Source organism: Schistocerca piceifrons, chromosome 9 (assembly GCF_021461385.2).
Source record: "Schistocerca piceifrons isolate TAMUIC-IGC-003096 chromosome 9, iqSchPice1.1, whole genome shotgun sequence".
NCBI classification, from domain to species: domain Eukaryota; kingdom Metazoa; phylum Arthropoda; class Insecta; order Orthoptera; family Acrididae; genus Schistocerca; species Schistocerca piceifrons.
In genome coordinates this window covers 207,994,682-208,021,557 of record NC_060146.1, presented here as the reverse complement: position 1 = coordinate 208,021,557, position 26,876 = coordinate 207,994,682, and the positions used below count along the sequence as shown (strand labels likewise).

The window sequence follows — 26,876 nt, the reverse complement described above, 5'->3', positions numbered from 1 at the left end:
AGAATGCTGAAGATTAGATGGGTAGATCCCATAACTGACGACGAGGTATTGAATAGAATTGGAGAGAAGAGAAATTTGTGGCACAACTTGGCTAGAAGAAGGGATCGGTTGGTAGGGCAGATTCTGAGGCGTCAAGGGATCACCAATTTAGTATTGGAGGGCAGTGTGGGGAGGGTAAAAATCGTAGAGGGAGACCAAGAGATGAATACACTTAACAGATTCAGAAGGATGTAGGGTGCAGTAGGAACTGGGAGATGAAGAAACTTGGACAGGATAGAGTAGCATGGAGAGCTGCATCAAACCAGGCTCTGGAATGAAGACCACACACACACATATATATATAAAAAAAAGAAGCAAAAGGTAGGCCCGAAGCCTAATGTCTCTGTTATTTCTAAAACACAGTAAATAATTCACCAGTTTCTTTATGAATAGCACATGTCGGATATTAACAAAGACATAGATGAATAAATATATTTATAAGCGCGCTGCAACCGTTTTTTCGTGTAACTGTGGAGTACTTATGGTCTGACGCCATCGATAGTAATCAGCCACTTTTACCTCCAATGACTCCTGTACTATTTACGTTACATGCCCGTAATTCGTACCAATTTAGGTTTACACTAATAGCTTTCTAAAGACATGGCGATCGAGAAAATCGGATGAAGCTTTTATACTTTGGAAATTCGTTGCTGGGTGTTACTTGTATAATTTAGCGTCAGATACTAAACTTTAAACTAACAAAGATATTGAAAAACTGATTACAACATCAGAATCTTAGCGCAAATAATGGTAATCTACATGTTTCTTTTTGAGAAATCATAGTTCATCTGGCTACTATTAATTTCTGTACGAACTGTGAAATGTCTGCCATTAAGGTTTCTCTTTGGCACTCGAGGGCGCCACAACCCGCCCGTTACCTCACTACTTCTCGAGCTTGGACCGTTCACAGTTTCTATTTTGCTTTTCATTTCACTGTACAGTACACCTTCTTTCTGTTTTCGTGCTTGATCTATGTTCAGTTTTTGACAGTCTGTACACTGGGCCCCCTTACCACTGAATCTGAGGGGGATGCGGTGGGGAGTTTCCCATGTAAGAAGCAACGCGAACCATATGTTAATTAGTTGCTCTTCCGCGGTGCACGTAATACTGAGGGAAACAACTGTTTCACACCGACCACGGCACGCAGTACACCCTCATTCCCGTGGCACGACAAACACACTCTCGTTCTCAGTCCAGACTCTTCGTTGATGTTTTTTTCTCTGTCGATCTATCGGTATGTTTCTACAGCTCAACATATCTCGCTTAAAATTACACTTTCAAAACTTGACGAATACATCGATTTACATTGTAACACAAAATTGCAACCTCACATTATTCTGTTCAAGGGAAAAATTTTAAATAACGTGTTAATAAACGTGCGAGTACACAGCACCAGAAAAAATGAAAATAGGAATTACATTCACTACGACTACATCTCGACCTAATGTTTGAAACCATGTATCCAGCCTCGCTTATCCGCAGAACAAACAGGTTATATTCAAGGAAAAGGAACTCAACGTACGACAAGGAATTGCGAGACCTTTGTGTTCTTGTCTTGTCTGCTTCCGTGACTATAGGAAAGTCTTTGACTGCATTGTGTGGGAAAGGTTGTGACAGGTACTCCAGAGTTTGGTGTCTCACCGCACTTGACAGTACTGATCAGAAGTTCACGCAATAATCACCTCGCAGCTTCGAAGACAAGTGCTGGTACATCTGATTTCTTCAGCGTATCAAAAAGAGTCAGAGAGGGTTGAGTTCTACGCCCCCAACTGTACAATATTTATACAGAAAATTTTATGAGGAATGGTGGTGATGGCTGGACTAAAGCCATCTCAATTGCTGGTATAATTTTTAACAAGCTCCGATTTTCTGTGGACACCATACCTGTACACAGCAGCGAAAATGAAGTTGCTGAGCTGTTGACAACAGTAAAGGACATTTGTCTATCATGTGGGTTGGACCTCAATCTCAACAAGTCGAAACTCATAGTAAGTGACCGAGGAGTATAGGTCCAGCTCACAGGTCGATTACAGGAACTGGAAGTCTTTTATCTATCTTTGGTCAAACATCTGTGACACAGCAAGGTGTGAAGATGAGATAAGGAGACGGATCACGCTAGAGCGAGTGACTACGAAGGAAATCACCGTGATTTCGCAGAACAGAACAATAACGAATACCTCAAACTTGCGACTTGTTCGAACACCTGCGTTTTCCCTTCAGTTTTATGGTTGCGCGTAGGGTTGTTGGCAGAATATTGATAATCCCAAATATCGATATACCTCCCAAAATGTTTCGATATATATCGGTGACATATCTTTCCCAGCTGTATCGATATCGCTATGACAAATGGAGTGGTGATATTTTTATCTATACACTACTGGCCATTAAAATTGCTACACCAGGAAGAAATGCAGTTGATAACCGGGTATTCATTGGACTAATATATTATACTAGAACTGACATGTGATTACATTTTCACGCAATTTGGGTGCATAGATTCTGAGATATCAGTACCCAGAACAACCACCTCTGGCCGTAATAACGGCCTTGATACACCTAGGCATTGAGTCAAACAGAGATTGGACGCCGTGTACAGGTACAGCTGCCCATGCAGCTTCAACACGATACCACAGTTCATCAAGAGTAGTGACTGGCGTATTGTGACGACACAGTTGCTCGGCCAACGTTGACCAGACGTTTTCAATTGGTGAGACATCAGGAGAATGTGCTGGCCAGGGCAGCAGTCGAACATTTTCTGTATCCAGAAAGACTCGTACAGGACCTGCAACTTGCGGTCGTGCATTATTCTGCTGAAATGTAGGGTTTCGCAAGGATCGAATGAAGGGTAGCGCCACAGGTCGTAACATTATCTGAAATATAACGCCCGCTGTTCAAAGTGCCGTCAATACGAACAAGAGATCACCGAGACGTGTAACCAATGGAACTCCATACCATCACGCCGGGTGATACGCCAGTATGGCGATGACGAATACATGCTTCCAATGTGCGTTCACCACAATGTCGCCAAACACGGATGCGACCATCATGATGCTGTAAACAGAACCTCGATTCATCCGAAAAAATGACGTATTACCATTCGTGCACCCAGGTTCGTCGCTGAGTACACCATCGCAGGCGCTCCTGTCTGTGATATAGCGTCAAGGGTAACCGCAGCCATGGTCTCCAAACTGATAGTCCATGCCGCTGAAAACGTCGTCGAACTGTTCCTGCAGATGGTTGTTGTCTTGCAAACGTCCCCATCTGTTGACTGAGGGATCGAGACGTGGCTGCACGATCCTTTACAGCCATGCGGATAAGATGCCTGTCATCTCGACTGTTAGTGATACTAGGTCGTTGGGATGCAGCACTGCGTTCCGCATTACCCTCCTGACCCCTACCAATTCCATATTGGATCTCTACCAACGCGAGCAGCAATGTCGCGATACGATAAACCGCAATCGCGATAGTCTACAATCCGACCTTCATCAAAGTCGGAAACGTGATGGTACGCATTTCTCCTCCTTACTCGAGGCATCACAACAACGTTTCACCAGACAACGCAGGTCATTCGCTGTTTGTGTATGAGAAATCGGTTGGAAACTTTCCTCATGTCAGCACGTTGTAGGTGTCGCCACCGCTGCCAACCTTGTGCGAATAGTCTGAAAATCTAATAATTTGCATATCACAGCATCTTCTTCCTGTCGGTTAAATTTCGGGTGCGTAGCACGTCATCTTCGTGGTGTAGCAATTTTAATGGCCAGTAGTGTATGAAGCTGTTGTTTCCAAATTGTAGTAAAACATAATTTTACTTTCACTGTGTGAAGGAGTCTTACTACTTTTCGAGCTCCCATCACCTGCAGTATTTCTCTTTGACTCCCTTCACCGAAGTATAGGTGGCACAAAGAGGAAGTCCGAATGCACTAGGTGATGGTTGGGACAATTAAACAACAAGATTTCCGATGTTGAGAGATAGCACACCAGCTGTGTGCTATTTCTTCACATCGGCATTATTAAAAACAGTTTGAAATAGATGACCACAATGTAAATGACGCGATTGGGCGGAGACGTGTGTGTGTGTTTGGGGGGGGGGGGGGGGGGGATATGCTGACGTAATCGGCGCTCGGCGCTACCAACAGAAACTGCAACGTTTAACTTCATCACGCAAATTTGCTACTGCAGCTGCTAGGGCGCTGGCGTTTGCAGAAATGGGAAAAAAACAGGGCAGTCGACAAGGAGTGTTCTGGGCAAATCCGATATGCGACGAAACCCAACGACGGACCCATCGGTCACCTTTTATTGTGCCTCTTACGTACAGTTAGCATAGTGGTTATCACCAAGCATGAACGTGCATCGTTTTCTTTTTAATTCTCGCTATAAGGGTGATAAGCTGGTAGCTAGCTTGTTGATGTACAGAGTATCAAATTATAAATCAATACTTAAATATATAGATCTAAAACCGGCAATATTTTTACAATATGCACCCGATATATTTATAGGCCAGTACGTATCCACGTTTTCCGTCGATATATCGACACATTTTTCGATAAGTCGGTGGCCTGTAACGATATGTTTTTAATATCAATATATCGGCTTTCCGATATTTTTGAAAATATCAACACTCCTAGTTGCGAGACACGCACTCTTAAAGCGAGAGACTAACAGCGCATCGAAGCGTTTGAGCTTTGGTGTTGGTGCACGATGCCGCACATAAAACAGACCGAAAGAAGAACAAATGAGTACATTATAGACCAGCTCAGAATCTCCAGGTGCCTTTTTCTCGTGTCAACCAAAAAATTCTTTAGTTCTATGGCCAAATTGTGAGAAGAGATGGAGAAAGTCTCGACAAAATAACCATGAAAGGTCTAGGACACAAGACCGGAGGGAGGAGCAACGACCAGGATGAGAGATCAAATCAAGGACATCTCTGGTCTGCCTCCCCAGAAGGTTCTGAGAGAAGCTGGTAACTGGCCAGGGTGCAGACATATCGGTAGTCGGGTCACGACGCTCCGCAATCAGCACAACGATTTGTGATGGTGATGACATGAGGCAAACAGGATCATAGCTGTAGGAAAAAATAAATTTACAGTACTCATCCTGAAATAACTTTTTCGATTTATAAAGAAAGTAAAGTGGAAAACAAGGAAAAAGAAAGCACAGCAAAAAGGAAAAAAAATCTAGATAGTGTTATCTTCACATACTGTTGCTACCTAGAAATAATTGGAACTCTCTTATCTGTTGTTATAGGTTGAAAATTGTCTGTATTTAATAAGACATCGCTAGACACTTATTTTGGATTCATGTTGCAATGGCTGTAGAAAATTGAGTGTTAGTCCATATGCCGGCCACAATTTCAATGTTACGTAATAGCGCTACCTGTAAATGTAAGTTAAGACTGGCTGCTGGTTGCGAATATTATGCCAGTAATTTGAATTATTCTCTGTGTTTCTCAGAAAACGCACCCGAATGATGAGCTACTCAGTACCTGGATTAACCACGTGGAGCATATGAGGGACATGCTACACACGAAATTAAGGGGTTGGGTCCAGGATATGCAATATGTCAGCGGGCAGACAGCGAATTACAAGGTGGAAGAAGACAAGAAGTCGCCTGGGAAGTATATAATAAGGTATAAACCAGTGTACATTGAAACCTATGTTAGACTCAATGTTGTGTTGTGCCGGCCGCGGTGGCCGAGCGGTTCTAGGCATTACAGTCTGGAACCGCGCGACCGCTACGGTCGCAGGTTCGAATCCTGCCTCGGGCATGGTTGTTTGTGATGTCCTTAAGTTAGCTAGGTTTAATTAGTTCTAAGTTTTAGGGTGATTACCTCAGAAGTTAAGTCTCATACTTCTCAGAGCCACTTTTTTTTTGTGGTGTGGTCTTCAGTCCAGAGACTGGTTTGATGCACCTCTCCAAGCTACTCAATCCTGTGCAAGCTTCTTCATCTCTGAATAAGTAATGCAACCTATATCCCTTTGAATCTGCTTAGTGTATTCATCTCTTGGTCTCCCTCTATGAATTTCACCCTCCGCGCTTCCCTGCAGTACTAAATTGGAGATCCCTTGATGACTCAGAACGTGTCCTACCAACCGATCCCTTCCAGTCAAGTTGTGCCACAATTCTATTCAGTACCTCATTAATTACGTGATATACCCATCTGATCTTCAGCATTCTTCCTTAGCGCCATATTTCGAATGCTTCTATTCTCTTCATGTCTAAACTCGTACTTATGTAAACTATTTTATCAAACTATCTAAACTATTTTATCATACTCATTATGACTCTTGAATCAATTTTTGCTTAACTGTTACACAAACTGCTGAGATTATTTAATTCGGGATAGAGCAAACAAACGTTAGTAATGGACGATATTGAAGGAGACGGTTACAGCAACTGGTCATTACGGGATTCCGTTTGGTCTTCAATTTTTGATATTGTATTTTGTCTTCAAATGGGTCACATGATACGCAACAGATGAGCAGAGCAAACTATTATAGTGAACGGTGTTACTACTTTTACTAGAGGGAGTACTGTGCTTTCGTGTACTACCTATGTTTTTATAATTCATCTAAACAATGATATCTTGGGCAAACCTCTGGCTACACTGGCAGTCGTAGTTTGGTCAACAGTAGAGAGGAATCGACGTTGCTTGGCTGCTAATGTTGGTCATTTTAAACACGTAAAATAACCCTCCACTCGTGCAAGAATTGTAACGGAATGTCATTTTGTTTTGTTAATACTGACTATCGACGAGTGTCTACATTTTTCTGGACCACTCTGTATACATTTAAAATCAGTTCAGACTATACAGTGAGTCACTAACTGTTGCCACCAAGAATAACTCCGAAAGTATGATACGAGCTGGAAACTTTGTGGGACAAATGTTGCATGGGACAACGGGGGCCATACTATGACATTAGTTTTTTGTTGCTAGGTGCGGCTGCTGTGGAGGTATGAAGATCCACTGTGTGTTTTTTTTTTTTTAATGGGATGCCATAGTCCGGTACTTATTTTCTGACAGCGGCTATCGAGACGAATCCAGTGATGTGTAACAGTAAGGTTCTTGAAAGTCAACGAGGGTCACAAAGGGGGCATGATCCTCCATTTACAGAAGGTGTTCGAAGTGATGACCATTGGTATCAGTGCACTGCTGCGATATTCTTATGATGGATTGAGTGGTATTCCTTATCACATCGGGACTTACCGAAGCACATGCTCTGACAATTCTCTCTCGCATATCTTCATCTGTAGTTGGAACGTATTTATAAACAATGTGTTTTACGATTCCCCACAAGAAAAAATCCAGAGGCGTCAAGTATGGCGAACGAGCTGGCCACGACACATCTCCTCCGCGTGCAATCCAAAAGTTTCGGAATTCTCTCTGCAAATCATTTCTAGCCATCAGCGAAAATGTGTCGGACACCCATCGTGTTGATACAACTTTCTGTTCTTAAAGGTATTTCTTCCAATAACAGACGTAACACTTCTAGCAGGAATGTGGTGTACTTCCTACCATCAAGATTACCTTCGTTGAAATAAGTCTGTCGTCCAGAATCCCACTCCATGCATTCACCGACCATGGTTTTTGGTGTGCAGCTTGTCGCAGCCAACATGGATTTTCAGTTTCCCAATAAGGCATGTTATGCAAATTATCATTTTTAAGGTTCGTGAATGTAGCCTCGCGAGTAAATAAAAGAAGTTTAATAAATGTGTCATCCCTCTGAATCTGAAGTTGAGTCCATCGGCAGAATTCAATGTGACGCATACAGTCTGTAGCAGTTAATTCTTGGTGGAGACTGATATGGTAACGTTGATATTTATGGCGATGCAGAACATGAACAACACTACTCTGGCTCATGCCACATTCCCTTGCGATTTGACGCGAAGGATCTCGAAACCACAGTTGCAAGAGTACCAATTTCCGTTCCCTCGTTAGTAACTACCCTTTGCCGCATATGTTCCTGATCCGTTGAAGAACCAGTTGCATGTGGCCGAGCGGTTCTAGGCGCTTCAGTCTGGAACCGCGCCACCGCTACGGTCGCAGGTTCGAATCCTGACTCGGGCATGGATGTGTGTGATGTCCTTAGGTTAGTTAGGTTTAAGTAGTTGTAAGTTCTAGGGGACTGACGTCCTCAGATGTTAAGTCCCATAGTGCTCAGATCCATTTTTGATCCAGTTGTTCTCAATTAATCATACACACGTGTAGGGTGAGTACGTTGGGGACATCTTTCAGCGAATAACTCTCTAGATTTCACTGAATTTAGTTGGCAGTCTCTGTAAATGAGAAGCATATCGACGTTTCTTCGAAGGAATACGTCATTCACATTCGCTTGATTCGACGATACTAGTCATGTCGTTCCCATTAGTGATGTATTGTGAAACCGTCGAATGGTTTTTACATATCGATGGCACGTTATATGGATACGCCGTATTCGGCGAATATTTACTATTTGCATGATATACGAGAGAGAATTGTCAGAGCATGTGCTTCGATAAGTGCCGAAGTGATAAGGAATATCACACAATACATGATAAGAAGATTGCAGCACTGCATACTTACCAATGGTCATCACTTCGAACATCTTCTGTAAATGGTCGCTCATACCACATACACGTGAGGCTATACTGACCCTACGACTTATCTTAGGCAAACCTACGTTTCTAGCATTTTTAGACTTAGAGAAAGCTTTTGACAATGTTGACTGGAATACTCTCTTTCAAATTGTGAACGTGGCAGGGTTAAAATACAGGGAGCGAAAGGCTATTTACAATTTGTACAGAAACCAGATGGCAGTTATAAGAGTCGAGGGACATGAAAGGGAAGCAGTGGTTGAGAAGGGAGTAAGACAGGGTTGTAGCCTCTCCCCGATGTTATTCAATCTGTATACTGAGCAAGCAGTAAAGGAAACAAAAGAAAAGTTCGGAGTAGGTATTAATATCCATGGAGAAGAAATAAAAACTTTGAGGTTCGCCGACGACATTGTAATTCTGTCAGAGACAGCAAAGGACTTGGAAGAGCAGTTGAACGGAATGGACAGTGTCTTGGAAGGAAGATATAAGATGAACATCAACAAAAGCAAAACGAGGATCATGGAATGTAGTCGAATTAAATCGGGTGATGCTGACGTAATTAGATTAGGAAACGAGACTCTTAAAGTAGTAAAGGAGTTTTGCAATTTGGGGAGCAAAATAATGGATGATGGTCGAAGCAGAGAGGATATAAAATGTAGACTGGCAATGGCAAGGAAATCGTTTCTGAAGAAGAGAAATTTGTTAACATCGAGTATTGATTTAAGTGTCAGGAAGTCGTTTCTGAAAGTATTTGTATGGAGTGTAGCCATGTATGGAAGTGAAACATGGACGATAAATAGTTTGGACAAGAAGAGAATAGAAGCTTTCGAAATGTGGTGCTACAGAAGAACGCTGAAGATTAGCTGGGTAGATCACATAACTAATGAGGAGGTATTGAATAGAATTGGGGAGAAGAGGAGTTTGTGGCACAACTTGACAAGAAGAAGCGATCGGTTGGTAGGACATGTTCTGAGGCGTCAAGGGATCACCAATTTAGTACTGGAGAGCAGCGGGGAGGGTAAAAATCGTAGAGGGAGACCAAGAGATGAATACACTAAGCAGATTCAGAAGGATGTAGGCTGCAGTAGGTACTAAGAAATGAAGAAGCTTGCGCAGGATAGAGTAGCATGGAGAGCTGCATCAAACCAGTCTCAGGACTGAAGATCACAACAACAACAACCACATTTTTTATCTTCGTTGACCTTCAAAGACCTTACTGTTACACATCATTGGATTCGTCTCGATACCCGCCGTCAAAAACAAGTGCCAAACTATAGCATCCCATTTAAAAACGAAGGTGAGCTTCATATCTCTAAAGCGACCCCACCGAGCAACAAAAAACCTACGTCATATTGTGACCCCTGTTTTCCCATGCAACATATGTCCCACAAACTTTTCAGCTACTATCATACTTTCGGATTTATTCTAGCTGGTAGCACTTAGTGACTCACCCTGTACACAGGGTCGTCAGGAAAAGTCTGAAAGCGTCTAAGTGTGTTACAGGACAGGTTGCACTCAGAAATAAATGTCACAAAGAAAATTAGAGACATTGCGCTGTTTCTGAGTTAATTAGCACTGAAGTTATCCAGTAAAGTTACTGAGTGTGCAGCTTCAAGAAACGGGGTTGCCGATCGTGTTCTTGGTTTGCTTTCCCGAAAACCAAGAAAATCATATAAAAATGGGACACCGACTCAATATCGAACAGACTCAAAGGTTGAGCAGTTTCGTGTGCTGTCATCTACGGTGACACCAACTGACAGTAATTATTCCTGGCGGCGAGCTTGAAATTTGATCACGAAACGGTCTGATTGGTTAAATTCAGTGCTATTTATCTCGGAAACGTCGCTAGGTGTCGAATTTTTTTTTTAAGAATTATTTCTCACGACAATATACCTTGCAACACCATCACAAACTTTTCAGACTATTTCTGACCACCCTGTGTAATAGCACAGAAAGAATAGACATAATTTACATAATGGCGGGTAATAAAACAGAAGACACATAAATACAAAACCACGGAGCCGTTCACACTCGACCATAATCCACACTACAAACTGTTGACACGACGCACTGACGCTGATGATGTCGATGGCACATGTGAACGATGGAGTGTGATGGTGAACACTGAACACAAAACACGACGGCACACACGAGAGACGGATGGCGATGACTTCCGGCGCGCGAATGTTCACGTAACGTGTGCGAGTCCGGGGACCTGCCAAGAGGGAGAGAAGGGTGAGGGGGAGGGAGATGGGAGACCGAAGATGCCAATGGCAGAGGATATGGGACGAGGAGTAGAGGGACAGGGGTAGGGGAAGCCCGGGGGAGGAGTGGGGAGAAAGGGAGGAGGGAGGGAAGGGGGAGAGAAGCGAAGGAGGGTGCCCAGAGGAACAAACACAGGAAGAGGGGGGGAGGATCAAATTTGGTAGGAGGGGGAGCTGGCGGAAGCCACCTTGGGAGAGGGTAAGGAGGGTGGAGAGATAGAGAGCAGGTGGGACGTGGGAATACAGGCGCGGCAGCGGACAGGGGTGGGAGAGGATAGGTGAGACAAGCGGGTGAGGAGGATCGAGTTTATGGAAGGTGTAGAGGATCCGTATCTGTTCGAGGAAAAGTAGGAAGTGGGGGAACGGAATTAGGTCGTACAGGATCCGCGTGGGGGAGGGGAGACGGATGCGATAGACGAGGCGGAGGGCATGGCGTTCAAGGATCTGAAGGTAGGGGGGGCGGAGATCCAGGCCAGATGGGCGTAACAGAGGACAGGGCGGATGAGGGATTTATAGGTGTGGAGTATGGTGGAGGGACCCAGACCCCACGTACTGCCGGAAAGGAGCTTGAGGCGACAGAGTCGGGAGCGTGTCTTGGCTTGGATTGTCCGGAGATGGGGGGAATAACACAGAACATAGACATTCGTGTACGTCTTCTGCGGATGAAAAATGTATGCTGCTATTGTCGTTCGTTAAAGTTCCATGCTTTATGTAGATAAATAGCAGAACCTGTTGGCAAAGATAAAAAATTACATCAACATTTGTTTAACGTTATGCATGGTGCTCCATTGATAATGACTGGGCCAAATATCTCACGAAATAAGCGTCAAACGAAAAAACTACAAAGAACGAAACTTGTCGCTTGAAGGGGGAAAGCCGGCCGGAGTGGCTGAGCGGTTCTAGGCGCTATAGTCTAGAACCGCGCGACCTCTACAGTCGCAGGTTCGAATCCTGCCTCGGGCGTGGATGTGTGTGATGTCTTTAGGTTAGTTAGGTTTAACTAGTACTAAGTTCTAGGGGACTGATGACCTGAGAAGTTAAGTCCCATAGTGCTCAGAGCCATTTGAACCATTTTTTTGAAGGGGGAAATCAGATGGCGCTATGGTTGGCCCGCTAGATGGCGCTGCCATAGGTCCATCGGACATCAACTGCATTTCTTAAAACAGGAACCCCCATTTATTATTACATATTCGTGTAGTATGTAAAGAAATATGAATGTTTTAGTTGGACCACTTTTTTCGCTTTGTGATAGATGGCGCTGTAATAGTCACAAACGTATAAGTACGTGGTATCATGTAACATTCCGCCAGTGCGGAAGGCATTTGCTTCGTGATACATTACCCGTGTTAAAATGGACCGTTTACCAACTGCGGAAAAGGTCGATACCGTGTTGATGTATGGCTACTGTGATCAAAATGCCCGACGGGAGTGTGCTATGTATGCTGCCCGGTATCCTGGACGACATCATCCAAGTGTCCGGACCATTCTCCGGATAGTTACGTTATTTAAGGAAACAGGAAGCGTTCAGTCACATGTGAAACGTCAACCACGACCTGTAACAAATGATGATGCCCAAGTAGGTATTTTAGCTGCTGTCGCGGCTAATCCGCACATCAGTAGCAGTCAAATTGCGCGAGAATTGGGAATCAAAACGTCGGTGTTGAGAATGCAACATCAACATCGATTGCACCCGTACCTTATTTCTATGCACCAGGATTTGCATGGCGACGAGTTTGAACGTCGTGTACAATTCTACCACTGGAAGCAAGAGAAATTACGGGACCATTACAGATTTTTTGCACGCGTTCTATTTAGCGACGAATCATCATTCACCAACAGTGGTAACGTAAACAGGCATGATATACACTATTGGGCAACCGGAAAATCCACGATGGCTCCGACAAGTGAAATATCAGGGACCTTGGTGGGTTAATGTACGGTGCGGCATTATGGGAGCAAGGATAATTGGCCCCCATTTTATCGATGGCAAACTAAATGGTGCAATGTATCCTAATTTCCTACGTACTGTTCTACCGATGTTACTACAAGAAGTTTCACTGCATGACAGAATGGCGATGTACTTCCAACATGATGGATGTCCGGCATATAGGTCGCGTGCGGTTGAAGCGGTATTGAATACCAAATTTCATGACAGGTGGATTGGTCGTCAAAGCACAATACCATGGCCCGCACGTTCACCGGATCTGACGTCCCCGGATTTCTTTCTTTGGGGAAAGTTGAAGGATATTTGCAATCGTGATCCACCGACAACGCCTGACAACATGCCTCAGCGCATTGACAATGCATGTTCGAACATTACGGAAGGCGAACTACTCGTTGTTGAGAGGAATGTCGTTACACGTAGTGCCAAATGCATTGAGGTTGACGGACATAATTTTGAGCATTGATTGCATTAATGTGGTATTTACAGGTAATCACGTTGTAACAGCATGCGTTCTCAGAAATGATAAGTTCACGAAGGTACATGTATCACATTGGAACAACCGAAAGAAAATGTTCAAACGTACCTACGTTCTGTATTTTAATTCAAAAAAACCGAACTGTTACCAACTGTTCGTCTAAAATTGTGAGCCATATGCTTGTGACTATTACAGCGCCATCTATCACAAACCGAAATGAGTGGTCCATCTAAAACATTCATATTTATTTACGTACTACGCGAATATGTAATAAAAAGTGGGTGTTGCTACTTTAAAAAACGCAGTTGATATCCGTTTGACCTATGGCAGCGCGATCTAGCGGGCCAACCATAGCGCCATCTGGTTTCCCCCTTCAATCTAGACAAATTTCGTTCTTTGTAGTTTTTTTCGTTTGACGCTTATTTTGTGAGATATTTGGTCCGGTCACGATGAATGGACCACCATGTTTATCACTGTAGCTCATCACAAGGAAATACCTTTACTTAAAAAAAAAAACAAATACACGACGGTTCTAGTCGCAGTCCAGTAAGCAATTTTAATCTGCCAGGTAGTTTCAAATAAGCGCACACATTCCGCTGCAGAGCGAAAATTCCACCATGCACATTTTTACGTTCTTGCTTGCACTGTACATGATTTGGCGTGTTTGTTTTATTTGCTTTTAACGTTCAACCTCGCCGCTCGTGCGTCAACAGGCTGCCGCTGTTGAATGATCGCCTGCTGTCGTATCACGGGCAGTACCTCGCCTTTCGCGAAGACTTCAGCGCGCAGTGTGAGAAGCAACAGCCAGAGGCGCCGTCAATGTTCGCTCTCGCCGACGTGCTCCACAGCTTCTACTACCACGTGTGGTTCAACGAAGCTGCTATTTTCCTGCCGCTTTACGAAGTTCGTTACTCTACGTTCAGCTATAGTGGACTACCAAATGAACCTCCTATCGACATCAAAGGTAAGTTTGATTCTGGGATACACGCGCTTCACGTTTATGCACCGAAGGCAGTTGACTCTACTGTCATTCGAGGAATCAGGTACAAAAAACACCTGTAGATATTCACTTTTAGATCTTCCGTGATTTTCTACACCACATAAGATAATTGCGATAGTTGCTCGTGTACTTTCCATCTTCGATCTTTCGACTGGCTGGCACCTCTCCATCTCTATTTGTCTCTAGCTTACACTTCATTTCCACGTGACGTAGGTTAGAAAATTTAAAAAGGGAAATGGATAGGTTAAAGTTGGATATAGTGGGAATTAGTGAAGTTCGGTGGCAGGAGGAACAAGACTTTTGGTCAGGTGAATACAGGGTTATAAATACAGAATCAAATAGGGGTAATGCAGGAGTAGGTTTAATAATGAATAAAAAAATAGGAGTGCGGGTAAGCTACTACAAACAGCACAGTGAACGCATTATTGTGGCCAAGATAGACACGAAGCTCACGCCTACTGCAGTACTACACGTTTATATGCCAACTAGCTCTGCAGATGATGAAGAAATTGATGAAATGTATGATGAGATAAAAGAAATTATTCATGTAGTGAAGGGAGACGAAAATTTAATAGTAATTCGAGAGTAGGAAAAGGGAGAGAAGGAATCATAGTAGGTGAATATGGATTGGGGGTAAGAAATGAAAGAGGAAGCCGTCTGGTAGAATTTTGCACAGAGCACAACTTAATCATAGTTAACACTTGGTTCAAGAATCATAAAAGAGAGTTGTATACATGGAAAAATCCTGGAGATACTAGAAGGTATCGGATAGATTATATAATGGTAAGACAGAGATTTAGGAACCAGGTTTTCAACTGTAAGATATTTCCAGGGGCAGATGTGGACTTTGATCACAATCTATAGGTTATGAACTGTAGATTAAAACTGAAGAAACTGCAAAAAGGTGGGAATTTAAGGAGATGGGACCTGGATTAACTGACTAAACCAGGGGTTTAACATTAACAGTAGAAATCCATTATTCTTTCGGAAAATATCATGTAAGTGTAAAAAAGTTGTGGAATGTTTTCAAAGAGATAGTATCGACAGCATTTGAGAGACATATACCACATATATTAATAAGTGATGGTACCGACCCCCCACGACACACAAAACGGGTCAGATCGTTGTTGCAGTAGCAACGAATAAAGCATGCCAAATTTAAAAGAACGCAAAATCCCCAAGATTGGCCAAGTTCTACAGAAGTTCGAAATACATCGCGTATTTCAATGCGAGATGCTTTTAATAATTTCCACAACGAAATTCTGTCTCGAAATCTTGCAGAAAACCCAAAGAGATTCTGGTCATATGTAAAGAACCAGTGGCAAGACGCAATCAATACCCTCACTGCTCGATAACAACGGTGAAGTCATTGATGACAGTGCCACCAAAGCAGAGTTATTAAACACGGTTTTCCGAAACTCTTTCACCAAATAAGGCGAAGTAAATATTCCTGAATTCCAATCAAGAACAACTGCCAAGATGAGAAACATAGAAGTAGATATCCTCGGTGTAACAAAGCAGCTTAAATCACTCAATAAAGGCAAGGCCTCCGGTCCAGATTGTATACCAGTCAGGTTCCTCTCGGAGTAGTTGTTGTTGTGGTCTTCAGTCCTGAGACTGGTTTGATGCAGCTCTCCATGCTACTCTATCCTGTGCAAGCTTCTTCATCTCCCAGTACCTACTGCAACCTACATCCTTCTGAATCTGCTTAGTGTATTCATCTCATGGTCTCCCTCTACGATTTTTATCCCCCACGCTGCCCGCCAATGCTAAATTTGTGATCCCTTGATGCCTCAAAACATGTCCTACCAACCGATCCCTTCTTCTAGTCAAGTTGTGCCACAAACTTCTCTTCTCCCCAATCCTATTCAACACCTCCTCATTAGTTATGTGATCTACCCATCTAATCTTCAGCATTCTTCTGTAGCACCACCACATTTCGAAAGCTTCTATTCTCTTCTTGTCAAAACTAGTTATTGTCCATGTTTCACTTCCATACGTGGCTACACTCCATACAAATACTTTCAGAAACGACTTCCTGACATTTAAATCTATACTCGACGTTAACAAATTTCTCTTCTTCAGAAACGATTTCCTTGCCATTGCCAGTCTACATTTTATATCCTCTCTACTTCGACCATCATCAGTTATTTTACTCCCTAAATAGCAAAACTCCTTTACTACTTTAAGTGTCTCATTTCCTAATCTAATTCCCTCAGCATCACCCGACTTAATTTGACTACATTCCATTATCCTCGTTTTGCTTTTGTTGATGTTCATCTTATATCCTCCTTTCAAGACACTGTCCATTCCGTTCAACTGCTCTTCCAAGTCCTTTGCTGTCTCTGACAGAATTACAATGTAATCGGCGAACCTCAAAGTTTTTAATTCTTCTCCATGAATTTTAATACCTACTCCGAATTTTTCTTTTGCTTCCTTTACTGCTTGCTCAATATACAGATTGAATAACTTCGGGGAGAGGCTACAACCCTGTCTCACTCCTTTCCCAACCACTGCTTCCCTTTCATGCCCCTCGACTCTTATAACTGCCATCTGGTTTCTGTACAAATTGTAAATAGCCTTTCGCTCACTGTATTTTACTCCTACCACCTTCAGAATTTGAAAGAGAGTATTCCAGTTAACATTGTCAAAAGCTTTCTCTAAGTCTACAAATGCTAGAAACGTAGGTTTGCCTTTTCTTAACCTTTCTTCTAAGATAAGTCGTAAGGTTACTATTGCCTCACGTGTTCCAACATTTCTGCGGAATCCAAACTGATCTTCCCCGAGGTCCGCTTCTACCAGTTTTTCCATTCGTCTGTAAAGAATTCGCGTTGGTATTTAGCAGCTGTGACTTATTAAACTGATAGTTCGGTAATTTTCACATCTGTCAACACCTGCCTTCTTTGGGATTGGAATTATTATATTCTTCTTGAAGTCTGAGGGTATTTCGCCTGTCTCATACATCTTGCTCACCAGATGGTAGAGTTTTGTCATGACTGGCTCTCCCAAGGCCATGAGTAGTTCTAATGGAATGTTGTCTACTCCCGGGGCCTTGTTTCAAGTCAGGTCTTTCAGTGCTCTGTCAAACTCTTCACGCAGTATCTTATTTCCCATTTCGTCTTCATCTACATCCTCTTCCATTTTCATAATATTGTCCTCAAGCACATCGCCCTTGTATAAACCCTCTATATACTCCTTCCACCTTTCTGCCTTCCCTTCTTTGCTTAGAACTGGGTTTCCATCTGAGTTCTTGATATTCATACAAGTGGTTCTCTTCTCTCCAAAGGTCTCTTTAATTTTCCTGTAGGCAGTATCTTTCTTATCCCTAGTGAGACAAGCCTCTACATCCTTACATTTGTCCTCTAGCCATCCCTGCTTAGCCATTTTGCACTTCCTGTCGATCTCATTTTTGAGGCGTTTGTATTCGTTTTTGCCTGCTTCATTTACTGCATTTTTATATTTTCTCCTTTCATCAATTAAATTCAATATTTCTTCTGTTACCCAAGGATTTCTATTAGCCCTCGTCTTTTTACCTACTTGATCGTCTGCTGCCTTCATTACTTCATCCTTCAGAGCTACCCATTCTTCTTCTACTGTATTTCTTTCCCCCATTCCTGTCAATTGTTCCCTTATGCTCTCCCTGAAACTCTCTACAACCTCTGGTTCTTTCAGTTTATCCAGATCCCAACTCCTTAAATTCCCACCTTTTTGCAGTTTCTTCAGTTTCAATCTGCAGTTCATAACCAATAGATTGTGGTCAGAATCCACATCTGCCCCTGGAAATGTCTTACAATTTAAAACCTGGTTCCTAAATCTCTGTCTTACCATTATATAATCTATCTGATACCTTTTAGTATCTCCAGGATTCTTCCAGGTATACAACCTTCTTTTATGATTCTTGAACCAAGTGTTAGCTATGATTAAGTCATGCTCTGTGTAAAATTCTACAAGGCGGCTTCCTCTTTCATTTCTTCCCCCCAATCCATATTCTCCTACTATGTTTCCTTCTCTCCCTTTTCCTACTGACGAATTCCAGTCACCCATGACTATTAAATTTTCGTCTCCCTTCACTACCTGAATAATTTCTTTTATCTCGTCATACATTTCATCAATTTCTTCATCATCTGCAGAGCTAGTTGGCATATATACTTGTACTACTGTAGTAGGCATGGGCTTTGTGTCTATCTTGGCCACAATAATGCGTTCACTATGCTGTTTGTAGTAGCTAACCCGCACTCCTATTTTTTTATTCATTGTTAAACCTACTCCTGCATTACCCCTATTTGATTTTGTATTTATAACCCTGTATTCACCTGACCAAAAGTCTTGTTCCTCCTGCCACCGAACTTCACTTATTCCCACTATATCTAACTTTAACCTATCCATTTCCCTTTTTAAATTTTCTAACCTACCTGCCCGATTAAGGGATCTGACATTCCACGCTCCGATCTGCAGAACGCCAGTTTTCTTTCTCCTGATAACGACGTTCTCTTGAGTAGTCCCCGCCCGGAGATCCGAATGGGGGACTATTTTACCTCCGGAATATTTTACCCAAGAGGACGCCATCATCATTTAATCATACAGTAAAGCTGCATTTCATCGAGAAAAATTACGGCTGTAGTTTCCCCCTGCTTTCAGCCGTTCACAGTACCAGCACAGCAAGGCCGTTTTGGTTAATGTTACAAGGCTAGATCAGTCCATCATCCAGACTGTTGCCCCTGCAACTACTGCAAAGGCTCATTGACCCCTCTGCCAGGCACTTTATTGTGAATAGCAGAGTAATCACGTAGATGTAGAAATAGAGGGTGTCCCACTCAAATCTCTCTGATTTCAAAGACTCAGGAAGAGAAGACACATTAGATACAATGAAAAATGCACCACATTGTAGAGCATCTCAAATAAGTTATTTGTTTATCATGAATACACCTCTACATGTGAACCACTTGTAGCACGAAGAATATCGAGTCTACATTCAATTTCTTGCCGAGTTCTTTGTAACATTTCCTCTGTTACTGTTGCAATCGCATTAGTGATACTATGTCGCAACGCAGGAATGTCGTCCGCTTTGGTCGCATACACTCGGTCCTTCACGAACCCTCACATGAACAAACCAAGTGGCGTAATGTTGGGTGGACGTGGTGGCCAGGCATTGGGTCCTCCATGTCCGATCCAACGATTGGGAAATTTATTATCCAGGAACTTGTGAACAACCGTTGACCAATGCGGCAGAGCTCCATCTTGTTGGCCACCACCAGATGTTTAGTTTAGGGCTATCACGAACATGTTCAATGACAATGTGCGAATTTGCAAACCCCAAATCCGAACAATATGCCTATTAACCTTTCTTGATAGATGAAAGGTTGCCTCATCTGAGAATAAACATTTTTCCAGGAAGCTGGCATCCATATCAATAAGCTGCAGTATATCCACAGCAAATTGTTATCGGCATGATTTGTCGTTCGGCGTCAGATGTTGCAGAATTTGCACTCAGTAAGCACACATACGAAGACGCTGGTGAACTACACGATGCAATGTTGATCGAGGTACATCAAGTTGCCTAGATGCTTGACGAATTGACTTATGTGGGCTTCTGAGAAACGTTTGTCTGATGTCCTCCAGCGTCTCTTCTGAAACTCCGTAACGTGCACCGCCAGGATGTTTCCGAATACCTCCTGTTTCCAGAAACTTCCTATACCATTCCTTAACTGTTTTCACATCAGGTGGATCACATTCATACGCACGACGATAATTTCTTTACACAGTAATCGGCGATTTTGTTTCTGCAAACCACAGTACTGCTTCCGCGCGCTGCTGTGGAGTCGCCATTTTCACTTCATGCGACCATGCTGCACTCTGGCGACGATACTTTGCACTTCTGACGCGGGAATACAAATTCTTTGAGATGCTCTACAATGTGGTGCATTTTTCACTGTCGTATCTACTGTGGTTTATCTCTCCTGGGGCCTTGAAGTCTGGGAGGTTTGAGTAGGACACCCTGTGCATCAAGTACGAGGTGCATTCAAGTTCTAAGGCCTCCGATTTTTTTTCTCCGGGCTGGAAAGAGATAGAAACATGTGCATTGTTTTAAAATGAGGCCGCATTCATTGTCAATACGTCCCAGAGATGGCAGCACCGTATGGCAGATGGAATTTTACCACCAGCGGCGAGAATGAGAACTGTTTTAAATACTTAAAATGGCGACTTTTCCTTACTTGAACAGCGTGCAATCATTCGTTTTCTGAATTTGCGTGGTGTGAAACCAACTGAAGTTCATCGACAGTTGAAGGAGACATGTTGTGATGGAGTAATGGACGTGTCGAAAGTGCGTTCGTGGGTGCGACAGTTTAATGAAGGCAGAAAATCGTGTGACAACAAACCGAAACAACCTCGGGCTCGCACAAGCCGGTGTGACGACATGATCGAGAAAGTGGAGAGAATTGTTTTGGGGGATCGCCGAATGACTGTTGAACAGATCGCCTCCAGAGTTAGCATTTCTGTGGGTTCTGTGCACACAATCCTGCATGACGACCTGAAAATGCGAAAAGTGTCATCCAGGTGGGTGCCACGAATGCTGACGGACGACCACATGGCTGCCCGTGTGGCATGATGCCAAGCAATGTTGACGTGCAACGACAGAATTAATGGGACTTTCTTTTCGTCGGTTGTGACAATGGATGAGACGTGGATGCCATTTTTTCAATCCAGAAACAAAGCGCTAGTCAGCTCAATGGAAGCACACAGATTCACTGCCACCAAAAAAATTTCGGGTAACCACCAGTGCTGAAAAAATGATGGTGTCCATATTCTGGGACAGCGAGGGCGTAATCCTTACCCATTGCGTTCCAAAGGGCACTACGGTAACAGGTGCATCCTACGAAAATGTTTTGAAGAACAAATTCCTTCCCGCACTGCAACAAAAACGTCCGGGAAGGGCTGCGCGTGTGTTGTTTCACCAAGACAACGCACCCGCACATCGAGCTAACGTTACGCAACAGTTTCTTCGTGATAACAACTTTGAAGTGATTCCTCATGCTCCCTACTCACCTCACCTGGCTCCTAGTGACTTTTAGCTTTTTCCAACAATGAAAGACACTCTCCGTGCCCGCACATTCACCAGCCGTGCTGCTATTGCCTCAGCGATTTTCCAGTGGTCAAAACAGACTCCTAAAGAAGCCTTCGCCGCTGCCATGGAATCATGGCGTCAGCGTTGTGAAAAATGTGTACGTCTGCAGGGCGATTACGTCGAGAAGTAACGCCAGTTTCATCGATTTCGGGTGAGTAGTTAATTAGAAAAAAAATCGGAGGCCTTAGAACTTGAATGCACCTCGTAAATTAGCAAAAATTTAAATTACAGATTCTGTAACAGGACACAAATTCCATTTGTCTTTTAACTAAAACCAAACGAATTCTTTGAACTCTATAAGCATTATAAATTACCCCAGAGGCACTTACTGGAATCGACAGTAGTTTTGTCTACCCAGAAATCGGTATTACAATAAGAATAGCACTTCAAGCGTCAAAAGTCTTTCTATATACACTGAGGCGATGAAAGCCATGGGGTGCCTCCTAATATCTTAGTGCAGCAACTCGATGCGCCATGAACACAAATATTCTTTGGGAGTCCCCTGCAGAAATATTGAGCCATTCTGCCTCTGTAGCCGTCCATAATTGCTAAATTATGTGCAGAATTTGCAGAATTTTGTGAAAGAACTGATCTCAAGGTTACGCCCCACAAATGTTCAATGTGATTCATGCTGGGTAATCTGGGTGCCCATATATGCACTCCAATTCTCTTGAAAGTTCTTTAAACTAAGGGCCATCAGTTGTAGTCTGGCGACATGGCACATTGTCATCCATAAAAACTGCATGATGTCCATAAGTAGCTGCAAAAGGTCTCCAACTAGCTGAGCATAACCAGGACCCAGTGCATTCCATGTAAACACAGCCCATACAATTATGTAGCCACCACCAGATTTCACAGTGCTTTCATCTATTTCATCTACATCTACATCCATACTCCGCAAGCCACCTGACGGTGTGTGGTGGAGGGTACCCTGAGTACCTCTATCGGTTCTCCCTTCTATTCCAGTCAGTTCGTGGAAAGAAGGATTGTCGGTATGCCTCTGTGTGGGCTGTAATCTTTCTGATTTTATCCTCATGGTCTCTTCGCGAGATATACGTAGGAGGGAGCAATATACTGCTTGACTCCTCGGTGAAGGTATGTTCTCGAAACTTCAACAAAAGCCAGTAGCTTGCTACTGAGCGTCTCTCGTGCAGAGTCTTCCACTGGAGTTTATCCATCATCTCCGTAACACTTTCGCGATTTCTAAATGATCCTGTAACAAAGCGCGCTGTTCTCCGTTGAATCTTCTCTATCTCTTCTATCAACGGATGTGACTATCATCTCTTTGGGAAACTGAAAGACTCTCTTCGTAGAACAAGGTTTGAAGATGATGACTCCCTTGTGCACGCTGTCAAACAGTGGCTCCAACAGGTTGGTCCAGAATTTTACCGTGCGGGTATATAGGCGCTGGTTCCAAGATGACGTAAGGCAGTTGAGAGGGATGTAAATTATGTAGAGAAATGAAAATATTGTTCCTAAAGAATGTATCTACACACTGTGAAACTTTCAGACATGTAGAATAAAAGATGGATTTAAAAAAAAAAGTAGTGTGCATTTGTTTTGGAGTGACCCTCATATTAGGAACACTACGAATGTAGGTTGTGGACAGTTGGGAATATGGGTCTCAAGGGAAGCGTGCAAGGGATACGTCCCTGCATTCGCACTATCCTCTGTGCCCTCGGTGGCTCAAACGGATAGAGCATCTGCAATGTAAGCAGGACATCCCGGGTTTGACTCCTGGTCGGAGCATATATCTTCAGGTGTCCCCATTGATGTAGATCAACAACACCTATCGACAGCTAAGGGTTTCGATTTAATTATCATTTTATTCTAGAGAAGCTGCACGGTCATCAGTGGTAACTGTTCTTTCGGGAACAGATACCAGCTTCATATAATCATCGTAAGTGTCTGAGAATACTGAAGAACACTTATTCAATTCACACCAGCTGGCAGTGTAAGAATGACGTGCTTTGTTGAGATACTCATAAATGGGATTGTTTGGTAGCGACATGCATAATACGATAACCGTTTATGGTGGAAAGTTGTCCGCATTTGTGGCACATTCAGCGTACGACGAGAACCACCACCCAACTGCTGTCATTGATCTTGCAGGCGAGGAGTGGCAGCTGGAGGACAAAAGCAACACTACGCTGTCCGTGGACACTGGCTGCATGCAGCTGTTGGTCAACGCCCTGGACCACCCCACGTGCCCACTGGAAGACCTGCCTCCGGAAACCACTAAGCGGCGCGAGCAGTGCCGTGTGCAGCTGTGGCACGACCTGTCACAGGGGTCGCCCCACATACCCGTCACCAGCTACCTGGCCTACACGCAGAGGGCCAACGTCAACCTCTGCCTCTTCGCCTGGATGATTGCCAACTCGGTCAGCATTTGCCAGGACGTCCCCTTCAGTATGATTCAGTCTGTGCGCGATGCCCGCTGCGTTTTCGGTGGTCCTGACGACCAACCCTGCCCGCAACTCAACGCAACCGACGCCGTCTGCTCTGTTTGCAGGGCTATTCTCCTGCTCAAGTGTCGCGATTTTGCTTCCACAAGTTATCTCGAGGCATGTCGCGCCCCCATGGACCACCGTGGATTTTACTCACCGTACTGTGGATATTATATACAGGGCAAAGACAAGCCGACAAACAGAATACTGACCTACAAAGACAGTCTAAACAGCGGCACCTTGAAGTACAAGGATTTTAAAATCGAGGGCTTAGAACCTTTAGAAATAACATTTGTAGCAGTGAATATTCTTTTCCGATTTTTGACTGCCGCAGTGTACGTGTACCTTCCCAATTTACATAACTTGCCCGGAAAGATATTCTTGTCCTTTCAGATAACAGGTATGGTCCAGATCTTGTTTTCTGAGGTCTTGTATCGTATGGCAGGTGTCCCCGACTTATCTACGACGGTGCAGATTGATAGCGCACTAACTCTTCTGAACTGTATCTGGCTCAACTCATTCTGCTACCAAATGTACGCATGCGTTCGTCACCTCAGGCTTCCTAGCGACCTAGAACGTGCTGAAGTAAGGAAGGTATTCTGCCGTCAGCTGTTGTGTTCGCTAATACCCTGGAGCGTAGTACTGGTGGCAACCATTGCTTTGGAAAGAACGAGCGAATATTACCTGTTGCACAGTCGTATAATATTCATCGTGGGAATTTCTCTGTCAGTAACTTACAATATGGTTTGTCTTGGACTGGTGGGATACATGTACCGACGTACTCGTAATTCCATGCGGCAGCTCAAAATTTATAGTAAAGAGACGTTTGGCTCAAAGAAACTAATTCTTTACATGTCAGCTAAGACTGTCACTTTAAGTGGCATAGGCACGATTGTTAGAATTGGCTTCCACCAGGCACAAGGCATAGCACAGTACGTGTACTATGTCCACATTGCTACGATGGTACAGGGTCCACTGCTTTTCGTTTTATTCGTTTGCAACAATGCAACTCTCCCTCTACTCAGGGAGAGACTATTAGCACGGTGGAACCCCGATGTCATCGGTCCAGGACAAGAATTGTGTTCATCTGCCGAGAGAAATCTGGCAAAGAGAGTCAATGTACAGGCCGCGGCTGCTGAATCCACATTGTAATCTCCACGAGTGTTTTTTTTTCCAAGGATTGTCTTCGTTGTGCTAAACCCTGTCATAAGTTATCAATGTAGAAGCTAGCTGGTTTGACAAAATTACTGTGATTCATGTAAAACTGCTTCCCTATTTTCTAATATGATCTTCATTTCTGCAATGACATTAAATAATTAATAAATAAAATTAAATCTATTTGAAAATAAGATGTAAGTCTCAATTTCTTCTACCCAACAGGTGAAAGATTTACACATATATACCTTATTAACGAGCACTTCACAAATTAAACAAGAAAAATTTTGTGATATTAGACTATGTCAAAGACGAAGATAGTACAAGAACTTACTGTTAACCACGAATTACTTTAAGTGCCGATCTGTAAAGTGAAGGCAACAGAATCTACTCTTAGCATACACTTACAAGAACTTCGTCCTTTCTGCAGATTCTTGCGAAGCTTTTAACGCACGCCTATTTTTATCTTATGTTTAAAATTACATTGAGGCTTTGTAAATAACTGATTGCCCAGTCATGGCTCATCTGATTTCTCTCACTGTATATGGAGAAACCTGAGATTCTGTCTTCGACTGTCTAGAAATTACCCTTTTCTGTCAGTTTCTTATAAATGTTGTGTGACATGAAAATCAAACTTGAAACGAAATTATTCTTTGCGTGCCTGCTTGCACTGATATGAAAAAAATCATGGGATACCTTCTAACACCGTATCGGGCGTCTCGATATAATGCAGCCACATGACCTGGCATGGACTCAACAAGTCGTTTGAAGTCCCCGCAGGAATACTGAGCCATACCGTCATAGGTCTGCCGATGACATTGTAATTCTATCGGAGAGAGCAAAGGACCCGGAAGAGCAGTTGAACTGAACAGTGTCTTGAAAGGAGGATATAAGCTAAACATCAACAAAAGCAAATCGTGGATATTGGAATGTAGTTGAATTAAATCAGGTGATGCTGAGGGAATGACACTAGGAAATGGGACACTTAAAGGAGTAAATGAGTTTTGCTATTTGGGAAGCAAAATAACCGCTGATGATGGTCGACGTTGAGAGAATATAAAATGTAGACTGGCAATGACAAGGAAAGCGTTCCTAAAGAAAAGAAGTTTCTTAACATTGAGTACAGTTTTAAGTGTGAGGAAGTCTTTTCTGGTAGTGTTTGTATGGAGTGCAGCCATGAAAATGAAACATGGATGATAAATAGTTTAGACAAGAAGAGAATAGAAGTTTTCCAAATGTGGTGCTATAGAAGAATGTTGAAGATTAAAGGGGTAGATCACGTAACTAATGAGGAAGTACTGAACGGAATTGGGGAGAGGAATATGTGGCACAACTTGACTAGATGAAAGGATCGGTAGGTAGGACATGCTCTGAGGCATCAAGGGATCACCAGTTAGTATTGGACGGCAGCGTGGAGGGAGACCAAGAGATGAATACACTAAGCAGATTCATAAGGATGATGGAAGATGATTGCACAGAATAGAGTAGCGTGGAGAGCTGAATCAAACCAGTTTCTGGACTGAAGACCAAAACAACAACAACTGTCTCTATAACAGTCCATATTTGCGAGAGTATTACCGCTGCAGGATTTTGTGCACGCACTGACCTTTCAATTATGTCCAACAAATGTTCAATGGGATTCGTGTCGGGCGATCTAGGTGGCCAAATCATATTCTCGAATTGTCCAGAATGTTCTTCAAACCAATCGCCAACAGTTGTGGCCCGGTGACACTGTGCATCATTGTTTGGGGACATGAGGTCCAAGTACGGTTGTAAGTGGCCTCCAAGTAGCCGAACATGACCATTTCCAGTTAATGATGGGTTCAGTTGGACCAGAGGACCCAGTTCATTCCTTGT

At 43.3% G+C, this 26,876-nt stretch overlaps 1 protein-coding gene across 1 annotated transcript in view; it reads left to right on the top strand.

The window, feature by feature from the left end:
* The window catches only part of LOC124717196, a 78,241-nt gene extending 53,140 nt beyond the window's left edge, over positions 1-25,101 (top strand). Inside the window, exons 5-7 of the mRNA XM_047243974.1 lie at positions 5,490-5,665; positions 14,008-14,258; positions 23,530-25,101. Of these exons, the coding sequence (XP_047099930.1) occupies positions 5,490-5,665; positions 14,008-14,258; positions 23,530-25,016 (1,914 nt within the window). The 3' untranslated portion in view covers positions 25,017-25,101. The remainder of the gene's footprint in view (positions 1-5,489; positions 5,666-14,007; positions 14,259-23,529) is intronic.
* Positions 25,102-26,876: the final 1,775 nt, after the last annotated feature.